This window comes from Leiobunum rupestre, chromosome 4 (assembly GCF_980474605.1).
Source record: "Leiobunum rupestre chromosome 4, qqLeiRupe1.1.hap1, whole genome shotgun sequence".
Lineage (NCBI taxonomy): Eukaryota > Metazoa > Arthropoda > Arachnida > Opiliones > Sclerosomatidae > Leiobunum > Leiobunum rupestre.
In genome coordinates, this window is record NC_143387.1 from 47,697,103 (window position 1) to 47,710,405 (window position 13,303).

The window sequence follows — 13,303 nt, forward strand, 5'->3', positions numbered from 1 at the left end:
GGGGTTAGGGGCGCTGGCGGCAGCCTCTAAGATGGCGGCGAAAATTCAAACCCAAACGCCTGGCGTTATTTTTCGTTTCAACTTTTTGCGCCAAATCTATTTTTTCAAGACAAAAAAGGTACGTGTTAGTATATTGAACGTCTTGTTAATCTTTTGATACGGAAATAAGGCCATATTTGGAAAAGCTTGGCTGTTCCCCTTTAAATAATAATAGCATTGTTACGTTTTCAAAAATATCATTTATAATCAAACAATCTAGGGATGAGAAGTAGAAATCTTTAGGGGGTGGTGGAGCGGTTAGCGCTTTCACCTCGCAGCACGAGGAGCCGGATTCAATTCCAACTTGTGGCACTGGGTGAAAACTCGGAACTACTCCTTCCACGTTGAGTTTGCAAGATCTCTTCCCACTGGTTAAAAGGGAGTTTTCCCCCGAGTTCTTCGGTTTCCCATTCCCATAAAAACTTGTCGAGGTTAACGGTAATAGTTAGTGTAGGGAGCTGTTGGCTTGCCACCACCCTCCTACGCATTGTAACCCGGCCACCTGTTTAAAGGCATTATAAGTCGCTAGATGACTTGGGTATTAGCCTAGGTGATAACTGATAGATGTTATTTTTAAGCCATTTTAGTTCCAATTTAGTTTCTACCCATACGGAAAAGTATTCTTCATTTTATTTTACTTCTTTGCTCGTGTAGCCGCGAAGTGTCATCCAATTCAGCAAAAATGTTGAAGAAAACTGCACAATGTAGTGTTAGTGTAAATATTATAAATTTGATAGCATTTTACATTTGACTGTTCTCGTGCGCTCTAGATCGCTCTGATCAACATTTGATGTTCCATTTGCGTGCTCGTATCTGCTCCGATCGAGTTTCACGTGTTCCATTTCCCGCTCTCGAGTGCTCGGGGATCGCCCAAAACCGATTTGCCGGTTTCGACAGATAAATGGATTGAGATCGAGATCGGTACAAAATTTTGCATTTTCCATTTGACTGCTCTCGAGCGCTCTAGATCGCTCTGATCAACATTTGATTTTCCATTTGCGTGCTTGGATCTGCTCTGATCGAGTTTCACGTGTTCCATTTCCCGCTCTCGAGTGCTCGGGGATCGTCCAAAACCGATATGCCGGTTTCGACAGATCAATGGATCGAGATCGAAATCGGAGCCAATTTTTGCGTGTTCTTTTTAGATTTTTTGGCAAATGGCAGAGCAAGACGCGAAAATTCAAATTACTAGCGGACGAAAAATATCAAATCTCAAGCAATCAAATGGAAAACGCTACAAGTTTGAATAATTTACCCCTGTTATGTGAACCATCTCTGCAGAGTTTCCCCCTGTTTGAAGACCTTTTTCAGGTTTAATTAAATTTGACAACTCTCTAAATGTATGTTTACTTCTCGCAACCTTAATCGTACCCCAAGACATATTTTGCAGCCCTCGCTAGGCCAAGGTTACCAATTAAAGCGCGATCCTTTGCTTGGCAATATCTTTTTCCTAAATTAGCCTACCCCATCGTTAATTTAAGCCCACTTTATTTTAGTAGCTTGGTTTTACCGTCAAGGAAAGGCTTGATATTAGTTTTTAGTTTTACACGAGCCAGTATAGGCTTGTGCAAAGCTCCCGTAGCCGCTATGGTCCTCGCCCCGGCCGCCGCTGCCGTTCGCAATAACGCGTTAGGCTAGGCGCCCAGTGGCTCTCCGTTTCGTACCCGTCCTGCCTTCCCCAAGGCATTGTCTCCGTTACGAAGCAAAGGCTTGTGGAAGGTAGTACGTAGACGTTACGAAGAGCAGTGAGCGCTTTACTAGAGCTGCAAACGTTGGTGTTCCACACCAAATACCTGAGGTTATATTCCCTTTAACGTATGAAAAACAAAACACTTAAGAGATCAGGGTTGAAAACTAGCCCCAAAATTTCACGCGACAAGGGACTTCAAGTGGTATAAACGTCATTTTATGGTAATTCGTGATAATTGTGATGAAAAGTATGACTTCACTTTCAAAGCTCCACGAAAAGGCCGTAACGCTATGGAAAACCAATTTCGCCGTTGAGAAAACCCGCCACTAGAGGTCTCAATCTTAAGCAAGATCATCCGAAGGAGGCCGCGCCGTGTAATCTGAGAATTTACTTATCGACTCTGCATAAACTGGCAAGACGAACCAAAGAAGTTGAAAGGACTTACGCAAAACCTAGCCAGAGTCGTTGGTGTCGCTTGACGCTACTTTCCGAAATTAGCGCCTTAAATTACAATATTTCAAGAGACTACTGATTGGTTGAATATTTGAGGGCGGAAGGAAATTGGGGTTTGTATCTTCCCCAGCAGCGCAAAAACGTCGCCCCGACGGTGTCGTTTTTCCGTCGGCTCTACTTGCCAAAACCCCATTCGCTGATCAGGCGAAATGTCATGGTCGGTGACTGCACACTTAATAGTCGCGTTGCAGTTAATTATATTATCTACAAATTAGATTATAAAACAAAACATTCGTAATAATTACAACGATCGAATATATTATCTTCCGTCACGTATCCTACTTCATCGTAAAATTATTTTCTTCCACATTATACCATAGTGGCAGGCTTGAAGTCAATAAGGCATAGAATAATCTAGGAAGATTAAGACTACGCATCCTGGAATAGAAAATTGTATCCCCCCAATACGGGCTCCCCGATCTCTCTAAGGCCACTCAAACCTTTGGACACACGATTTTTAGCTCCATCCCATGACAGCCAGAGCAACTACTTTTTTTTGGGAATTTCGTCTGCTAGTGGTTTTAGACTTTGGAATTTTTAATTTCTCAGACGGAAACGGATTTTAGCCGTGAAAGAACCCCGAACGGTTTTTAATAGTAGAAAAAAATTCAATACGAGTGTTTCAGTAGTTTAGGTAGAATGCGTTTTTATAGGAGTTAAATAATGGGGAAATACTGCTGCTTTGATAATTGTCGTAGTGATTATAAGAATATAACTTTTTACCCAGTTCCTAAACCTGGTAGGAATAAAAATTATTATCCGTTAAAAACAAACATTCCCACGTGTTTCAGACTCCCAGCCCGATTAAATGAACCAATGCAGAAAAAAATTAAAAGTTGCAAATTTTCTACGCTAGATGTCAGTTTTTAACCTATGTCCAAGAGTTTGAGGTTGGCACCCCGATTTCCACTCCGGAATTCCACTTTCATCCTCCTAGGAATAATTAGGATTTGACTACAAACGTATAACTATATAATCCATTAAATATAAAAATAATAATAATTTAACCTTAAACGGCTCACCTTCCTCAAAAATCTCTGATAGAAGTTTAAACGTAAGGCATACAAGTTGCTCCGAATTAATTAGAATTATGACTTCCTACTTGATATATCAGGCTAGCGTTTTAAATATTAAAGGTATCGTAGGCCCTGAGCATATCGCCATCTAACGATTGGTTTCGGTACAAATAAAAGGAGTCTTTATTTAGTCAAAAAGTACACCGCATATGACTACATCGGGACTATAAAATGTGTGGTTGGCCCAAGGTAAATGGAGATACGCTAATACATTTCGACCAGACATTGCCACAGTGGATGACAGTTGGACGTCAGAAAGCGCTACTTCGAACACCAATGCTTAAAAGGCTTTACTTTTGGCTATACTTAAATTAGTCTTTAAAATACTTTAAAATAACTGGGACTTTTTTTACGACTGTGCGACTGTTATACCACTTTTGTGTGCTGCTGGGGGGGGGGGGGGTAGTTTGCATTTAAACTAGTGAAGGAAAACGGCTTAAATTAGTGACTGTAAACTTTCTCGTTTATCAGTTTTAATCAATTGGTACCTTCGTAGGCTCCAGGGAATTTCCCTTCGAATCACGGCTGTGCACACCTCACTAGTACGATCAGGGCGAAAGGGGCTGGGAGGCCGCTAGCTTTAGGAAAAGTACTTGGCTTATCTTACCAAAGATTTCTGAAGCGTCCAATGCGAACAGACATCATATGATTATTCCATTGGTAGTCTTTACGACAAGTATTTGTTGAAATTGGTAGAATTGACAAGAAGTATTTTTTACATTGGTAGTTTTGACGACAAGTATTTATTCCATTAGCAGTATAGGAATACATATATTTCAACTCAACGTTTTCGCGACAACGCCAAAAATTCCGTTAAGCCTATTTTAGATTCGATTAGCGCCCAATAATGTGTTTTTCTTTACGCGTGTCAAAACGTTTGTAAAAACTGGAACACACATCTGTAAAAATGTCACGATAAATGAAACTGAAACGTAAACGTATAAAAAGTTGAGTAAAAGTACAGTTTAAACACGACAGAAAAGTGAACTGAAAGGTTTTTAAATTGTTCCGTCGTAAAATATCCAACGTTCAACGTTATTCAATAGGCAGTCACCATTTAGTCCAAGAGCCCATGACAAAATAAGCATGTGATAAGCTACACGATGGGTCAAGGTATTTTTTAATGAGGTTAGTGATTTGTAACAAAGAACTGTTTATCTTACGGGTCAAAGTGGGGGCTTTCCGGAAATACGAACCCCGTGACGTCCCTTCCGGTGACCTTGAAAATTGATACGACCTGATATTGGTATCATTCGATTGGTCTCAACGTACTCTTACCAAATATCGCTAAATTAACCTTCAAATCTGAACCAAACGGCGTATAAGACTAAAAAAAGGAATTTTGTCTTATACATGTAAATTTTGGAGGGGCTCGAAATTAGTTTTTTTTTTCTTATACGCCTCTTGGTTCAGATTTGAAGGTTAATTTAGCGATATATGGTAAGAGCATGTTGAGACCAATCGAATGATACCTATATCGGGTCGTATCAATTTTCAAGGTCACCGGAAGTGACGTCACGTGGTTCATATTTCCGGAAAGCCCCCACTTTGACCCTTAAGACAAACAGTTCTTTGTTACAAATCACTAACCTAATTAAAAACACCTTGACCAATCGTGTAGCTTATCACATGCTTATTTTGTCATGGGCTCTTAGACTAATTGTAGTGACACCGTAGTCAAGTGTTTTTTAAGGAAATTTCTATTTTTCTCTGTGATAAAATAGCAGCTCTAGCAACTTGCAAGGGAAATATAAAAAGTACTTTGCCCGTCCCTGTTCTATGTATTAATAGTTGCTATCAAATCTCAGAATGGGTTTTATTGAAACAAACGCGTAAACGGACCACGAAATTAATCTATTTGTAGGTTTGCACTTTATTGACGCTAGAGGCCAGTTAGCAAACGTTTTGGTGCAAGCCAGATAAATTCAGGGAGAGCATTGATTAATTAATTCACGATTGAAGCGTCTATTTCAAGTCAGCGTTATCACCTCGAAAATGACGTTTTCTGATAACGTAGGCGAAATACTTAAAAACGCAATATTTGCTCATTTTACGGACAAGGCTGCTAGAGACTGCTCTAAGAAAGTTAGGGTTCCATATTTTCTTAGTAGATATTAGACTAGGATCAAAAGGGATTACTGTTATCGTCAAAGCGCATCCTGGTTCTGAAAGGCAATTCATTTATAGCTGTATTTGAAAGCCCTCGATGACATTTTTGGACGATTAATATTTTGTAATTTCTTGGCACCCTTCAGGCAATTCAGTGGTCCTATAATTCCTATAAAATCCTATAAGTTTGAAAATCTTATTTATTTAGGGGCGTAATAAAACATCTTCAATTACAAATTGCCAAAAAGTAATATTTCCGAGAGCCAGGACCTGCAAGGTACTGTTTATATAGTGCTTGTTGAAATAAAAGTATACTTGCATTTTAATATAATTTTAACATCATTGCTTATATTTTGATAAGTTTATTTAAAATAAAATGTTCTGGTGACTTTTTAATATGAATGTAGCAGAAGCTAGATCATACCTTGGAGAAGCTAGCGCCGTTACACCACCTAGAATCGTTTCGGTCGCGAATATTATCTTTGGCCCTTGCCGGATGATTTTTATTAGGCCTACTTCCTTACTTGCATGACCTAGTAAATTCTTCGCTATTAATAAAAAGACTGATTCATTGACTTTTCTTAATCGCTAAACTTCTCAACGCAAATAATAAGATATTGTTAATAGTAGTGATTGGCGCGCTCGTATCTTTGAATACATTCAGGAAACGAGATGATAATAATAATAATAATAATCAGCTAGGCTAATACCCAAGTCACCACCTTATGCCTAAGTCATCAAGCGACTTTTGAAGCCATTAATTCAGGCGGCCGGGTTACAATGCGTAGGAGGGTGGTGGCAAGTCCTGCATGCCAGGCGTTCGGGCCAACCGCTCCCTACACTAACTAATACCGTTAACCTCAACAAGTTTTTGTGGAAGGGGAAACCGAAGATCTCGGGGAAAATCCCTTAAACCAGTAGGGAGATAACTTGCAAACTCAACGCGGAAGGAGTTGTTCCGAGTTTTCACCCAGTGCCACAAGCTGGGATCGAACCCGGCTCCGCTTGCTGCGAGGCGAAAGTGCTAACCACTCCGCCACCCCACCTTGAATAGACATAATGAAAAAAATAAAATAAACCAAGAGCGTAACGAGGGGGGAAGGGGCGGTGCGAATTTTATCTTTAAAAAAAATGGCTCCTATAAAGGTGTCCAGAGAATAGGCACTTAAATAATGGCGTTTTTCTTTGGGCTGCTGTCTCTGCTCCCGGAGTGCTCCGAAAGTCCGTGCGTGTCCCATTGGGCTTTCGAGAGCAGATCCCGCAGAGATTGGCGTTTACCATTGGGACGTTGCTCCGCGAGAGAAGGGGCTGATTTCTTGCTCTCTGTTGATCCGACATAAGTGACGGATCCACGGATTCGGAGCAAGTTTTGTGGAAAATGGCGGCGGTCAGGGAAGAAGATTTACGAATTACTTTTAGTTATTATTAGAATCTTCATCATCAAGTTCAGAGAAGGAAGATTTTTTGGAACATATTTTTAAGGATAAAGTGGAACATCCGAAAATTGAGGGATTTATTGAAAATGTAGTGCATAGATTTTCAAATGAAGATGTACATAAATTTTTCCCTCGTCGCGGAATTTGAAGCTTCAGAGTTCTTTCCAAGCGATGAAGGACATGGGGGCCGTAGTGCTATCAAAGATAATTAAAACTCGTACCCTAGATTCGAAATCACTCTCTCGCGCGTTGTCGATAGCGTTTACCCACTTCCCGCCGGAACTCAGAAAAAATTCGCTCCATGGTTTGCGCCTTACCGCAACCACGGCCAACTTCAATCACGCGCTGCCACCCTATATCGCCTGATCGAAGTTGGCCGTGCCACAACCGATAGAGCCCGATTTTTCTGAGGTCACGTGCCGGAAGAGGGTAAACGCTTCGTAACAAAACCGTCAATGGGAAAGCTCTCAGTATTCGAATCTAGGGTACGAGTTTAAATTATCTTTGTGCTATTTCTGCCGAAAATCAGCTTTTGACTCATTTTTACAGCGTTCTAGGCCTAATAAAACGCGTCCGAATTCTATACAAAAAAGTTGGAGAAACAATTGTTTCTCATTGGGAAAAGCGCGCCAAAAATACTGATTCGAAAAAAGTTACGTTTATCATTGGAAAAGTACTCTCGTCCACTCTCTTAAGGATCGATGACGTCACACGTCAATTTTTTTGATCCGAAAGGGAGTGGAGAGCGGTTTCGGAGCAACCCAAAGGAAAACGCCATAAATCATCCTCTCAGGAAATCGCCAAGAAGTAATATTTCCGAGAACCAGGACCCGCAAGGTATTGTTTATATAGTGCTTGTGGAAATAATGAAAACTTTTCACCTGTAAACACAACGTCGTGTTTTTGAAAAGACTTAATAATTAATATGTCAAAAAAGCTACCTGGTTAAAAGGGAACGTCATGGGGAACGCTTGTTGCTGCCGTAAAGGTGAAAAATTTCCATTATATTAACAAGCACTATATAAACAGTGGCTTGCAGGTCCTGGCTCTCGGAAATATTCCTTCTTGGCGATTTCTTGGGATTATGATTTATTGAAGCGTCTATTGCTAAACTCACCTTTAATAAATTATGAAGTAGCAGTCTTTTATAAATATTTTTATTGTCAATTAATACCATGGAACAATCTTTTAAAATTTATGGTTAAATATTTACTAGTTACGTCTTAAGAATTTTCCAAGTTTTGCAATATATTAAAAAAATATTGCAAAACCTGGAAAATTCTTAAGACGTAACTAGTAAATATTAAACCAGAATATCCAAAGAAATCGTATCAACTGCTGAAATTTACGAAGCGTAATAAATTATCCCCGATTTACAATGGAAGTTAATCGTATTTCTTGCAAGTGGCGGATTTTGGAAACTGATGAATAGAATTGGGGGAGCAGACGATATTTTAACAGTGTTTCCATACACTTATCGTTCTTATACATCAAAAGATGCTTGGCAAAACCATAGAAATCTCATAGGTAACTAGAATGCTGCCGCCTACGGCCGAGCTTGACGCCAGTTCGCCTTGAACCTTCAGCCAATGAGAGGCCGTAGAGTGGTTCCGCCAAGGAGGATAATAATCCTCCTTGGATCCGCTACTATAGCGGGCGATAGGTCACTTCAATCTCTCTGGTGACATTAAATTCTTGGCAGAACCACTCTTTGAGCTCTGATTGGCTGAGATCTGGCTATCGTCTGCCACGGCGTTTTACCCATTTGCCAGTTACACGGCAGCATTCTAGTTACCTATGAGATTTCTATGGGCAAAACAGTACTGTTCTGCAATGACTTTAAAACATGGTTAACAAAATACACAGAAACTTGGTTGCCGTAAAGGTTTTGATGTTAAATAAATAAATTAGAGCAAAAAAATTCATTGCGATTAAACTATCGTTTGCTTCCCCAATTATATTAATCAGCTTCCAAAATCCGCCACTTAGAGGAAATAGGAATAACTTCCATTAAAGTAATCACGATTTTATCCGGTTGTTGGGGCTGTCATTTTTCAACGCACTATTATATTTATTGATGAATACTTAAATAAATGTCCTACAACCTTTTTCTAAAAGTCAATAATGAAGAAAAACAAGGTGAGAAAAAACGAAAAAATGGTCGCCGTAATGGGAGCTTCACCTGTAGATGGCACTGTGCATATGCGGCGCTGCATTGCTATTAGCATATGTAACATAACTACTTAATTATGTTACATATGCTATTAGATATCATCAGAGGTTTGTTACTATAACTTTGACAAACATTGTCATACTTATCGTTTCGCCAATATTAGGGAAAAACAATAAAACGTAACATGGTGGCTTTTTTTAAAAGGGTTATTCAAATTTGCCGGAGTGACAACATCAAAATTTGGATTCCTCGCCCAAAATTACCCATAAACCTGTTTAAAAACTGGAGTTTAATCATTTTTCAACGTTTTCGCATTGGTTGTGTCCTGGACCATTGAGTTGGGAATATTAATCTAGAGGTCCAATCAAAACGTCGGATTTCAGTATTTCGCGAAACAAGTTTTTAAAAATAAGAATACTGTCGTCTGCTCCCATCGGCGTCCCAAATGACGAGAAAACGTTATCATTCTACCCGTGGCGCCGTCTATCTCTCAATGGTTCGTTCAAATAAGACGCGTTTTCAAGCAAAAATATTTTGTTTCTTCAAAATAATGGATGGCGCCACGGGTCATATGATAACGTTTGCTCGTCATTTTAGAGCAGACGGCACATTCGTATTTTTCAAAAACTTGTTTCGCGGGGAGCAGATTTGATTGGATCTCTAGATTAATATTCCCAACTCAATGTCCTGGACAGCGTTGGGCAATATACAAAAGTTTTAGCCAATCATTTTGCGAGACGCGTTTTTGAATTGAAACTTAAGTTTTACATTTCCTCAGTTAAAGAAATATTATAAAAAATCGAACTCTATTATAAGAACGTTTTCATCTATTTATTGATTATCAGTTGACATAATTTTTAATACTTTATAACAAAAAAAAACAATTTTATTTCGTCGTATGCCCATGATTCTCCAAGGTAGGAAACCCTAAATTCTCTCTGGTCAGGTGAAGGAAGAGGGAGATTTAAAACGCAAAATTCTTTATAGTCATTTAAGTTATAACAACATTTTATTTTTAATTTAAACGTATGAGTAACGTTATTATTTGACGAAATGGCAGAGGAGAATGATAACAAAGACGATTTTCGCGCAAAAATAATAAATAAATCCAGAAAAAGGCCAAGCCTTTTATTGCCAGTGAGAAGGTCAGAAAGACTGAAAAACCAAGGTCTTGGCAAACCAGATACAATTATTAAAGTTGAAACAAAGGAAAGTTATACTATACCAACTAGTGCAAATGGATACTTAGATCTTCTACCAGTAGAGCAACAACATCAAATTTTCCAATATTTAACATGTAAGAAAAAATAAATTGGGCCTCTTAGTTAATCAAGTGATAGACCATTTAATTTCTATTTGGTGTTTATATTTTTAGATTTAGATTTAAGCATGCTAACGATATGCTCAAAAGTAATGCGTGACACAGTTGATAGGTATATTAATACGTGTACTGCCATAAAACGCTTACCAAATACTCAAACCCTGCTGATTCAAGGGGAGAAAGCTACTTGCGAAGATTTCAATAATCTGGCTTTCTACATCAAGCGAAGTACTTGTTTATACCCGACAAAAGAGAGACTGTTGATAATGCTTCAATATTTGAAGAAAATGAGTTTGACTTGCTCCATTTCAAATATCGTTACTCTACGTCAAATGATGAAATGTTTGGGTAATCTTTTGCATTCATTTATCGCGGGTTGGGACCATAGCGAGTGTTTCTTGGTTGAAAAAGTTTTGGATAAAGTTTGGAACGTGAATGCCATCGTTAAGAATATTATTCAAGAAGCACCAGGTAATTTTAAATGTTTTTAGGGAAGCTTCTTTAAATAATTAATATTTAAAATCGCAGGTGCTAAACCACTCGAGGAAGCCCAAGTTCGCATGTATTACAACTTAGTTTACATTCGTACCACAAAAGGAAATTATGACCAGGCATTTTGGCTTAGTCGCGCTCTAAAATTACACCCTATTGTTCATCAGGCAAAACTGATTTTCCTTCTATTTGGACCAACATTTGACGGATGTATGATTTTGAATTTAAAGAAACTACACCAAATATATTTCCTAAATCCTTTATTCGTAGATTTAATAAACTGGAATTTAGTAACGAGTGATACCAATAATGTTATTTTCCAAGTTCAGCCTTACTTAATTGAAATGGCAATATGCTTTCGTTTGCTTGACAAATTTAGCGATGAATGGAATGAGGATGACATTATATCTATTTTCCAGGAATTGATAAGTAAGATTTAATTAATTCACCGTCACAAAACTCACAATCTTAAATATTGAAAATACTACCAGACATACCAGATGGATGGACAAACGCCAATATTGCCCATCTTCTTTTAGCCTCTGGTCCCAGCATAGCTCGTCTTTATTTGGCCAACAAAATGGTCAATGGCAAAGTACACGAAGTTGCGAACGCGATTGCAAATATGGTGCTAGTATGTATTTTGTTTAAACTCTTTTTTCATTATAATACTTACACAAAAATAGGTTAGCATTGTAATTTCCTTCTTTAGAAGACTAATCGCTACGTTCCCAAGCCCCAAAACTGAAATTATAGTATCGAAGCTCAAAAATTATCGAATTTTCTACGGCCAACTCTCTATGATCATAGTTGCTTGGAAGTGGGTAATGCATCAGTCACCCACTTGAACACTTCCAAGTTCCACGGCCTATTTCGATCCTATAACACGCTTGATTAGTCGTCCGTATTTGCGAGTCTAAGAAGGTACAAACCAAACACTCCAAATATAATATTTCCATTCTTAGCCTACCAGGAGTAATATAACATACTGAAAACTTCGTTCTCAAGTTAATAGAAAGGTTCTTTCTAAAGTTTCGTTAATAATCGCACAAATATCGGAAATATAATAAAATAATCGCAAAAAGCGTACTATAAGGTACGCGATTGAAACTATAGTACGGAGGAAATTGAGCGGTAATATTATCGAGTTTTACTATAATTATAGTACGGCTGGCAACGTTGCTAATCGACAAAATCCCATTCTTAAAAATAATGTCACTAGATGTCGCCTAAAGGCGGGAGATTCGAATTTTCTGATAAAAGAAAATTTCAATCTGTTGCTTCCTGTTATTTTAATACAGATGTGCAGTCGACACAAGTTTAAATTGAAAGTCGTTGTGGATTTGGTCCACTCTCTTTTGAATTGTTCTATCGTGGTTCGCAATAATTTAGGATCAGTCCTACCAGAAGCTTTCCAAAACTTGACGATCATTTTGCAAGTGAAGGCTCTACACGGTGAATTATGACCTAAATTTTAGAATTGAGGATTTAATCCATATATAATTATCACTGTTTTTTCAAATCAGATCCTTTGCGAACTCAAGATTACATTAAATACAAGGTCTTCGAACAGCGATTCTTATTGTGTCTTCTCTCAATTGACTCTGAAGCCAACAAGCACATTGAGGAATAACTTTTTACTCGAAAGTTAATGTTTTATTTATTCTTTGTTTTTAATATTTCCTATTTTTAAGGTAACAACCTAGTTGAAAGCGAGCTTTCATTGTTTTTATTGATTGTTCTTGACATTAAAAAAACTTCAAAGTTTAATATATTCAAGCGAAAAGAAATAATACATTTCTCATTTATAAACACTTCTAATTTAACCATATTGTACACAAATAAAAATATTTGTACCAAGTGTTGCGTATACAGTTTTACAAATAAAATAATTTTAATTATTCGTATTTTAGTTTTTTTTAAATGTATTCATAGGTGGCGGCTCATTTTATCTTTAGTTTCCTTTCTAGGCGATAGATGGCCGTTCAGCATCGTCGGCAAAGGAGAAAATTCGAAAAACCAATTTGACAAATGTCTTTCAAGATTAAAACCAACTACTTAACGTCGATTTTATCTTCCATAATTTAGAATGTATTATCGATTAACAAATGATAACGTTCGAGGTAGATCATATTTTATAATTTTGAAAGCACACATTAGGTGAAAAATTTCACCATCGCATGTCAATTGGGGGTGTAGCTCAGTGGTAGAGCGTTCGCTTCGCATGTGAAAGGCCCCGGGTTCGAACCCCGGCACCTCCAAGATAAATTCAATTTTTACTTCATACTAACGGGTTTGATAATTTAAAATCATTATATTTTATATTATTATTAGAAATTTCTTTCCATTTTACCATAATATTTATAAAGTTACTGAAGAATTAAAAATCTTGTACCGCCTAGAAAGCATATTTTGCCAAAATACGTCGATTTTAAGTTTATGTACGGTCTTCCC

The 13,303-nt window shown here is 37.9% G+C and overlaps 1 protein-coding gene and 1 non-coding gene across 2 annotated transcripts; both read left to right on the plus strand.

The window, feature by feature from the left end:
- Positions 1-9,870: 9,870 nt before the first annotated feature.
- On the plus strand, positions 9,871-12,623 carry LOC149948048 (F-box only protein 47-like). Its single transcript, XM_090171916.1, has 8 exons — positions 9,871-9,953; positions 10,097-10,333; positions 10,412-10,828; positions 10,886-11,059; positions 11,120-11,278; positions 11,341-11,483; positions 12,151-12,304; positions 12,376-12,623. The coding sequence occupies exons 1-8, from the start codon at positions 9,935-9,937 to the stop codon at positions 12,480-12,482; spliced, it is 1,410 nt and encodes a 469-aa protein (XP_090028042.1). The 5' UTR covers positions 9,871-9,934; the 3' UTR covers positions 12,483-12,623.
- A 415-nt stretch (positions 12,624-13,038) lies between these two features.
- Positions 13,039-13,110, plus strand: TRNAA-CGC (transfer RNA alanine (anticodon CGC)). Its single transcript has one exon. It is a non-coding gene; the product is annotated as a tRNA-Ala (tRNA).
- The last annotated feature ends 193 nt before the right edge of the window (positions 13,111-13,303 follow it).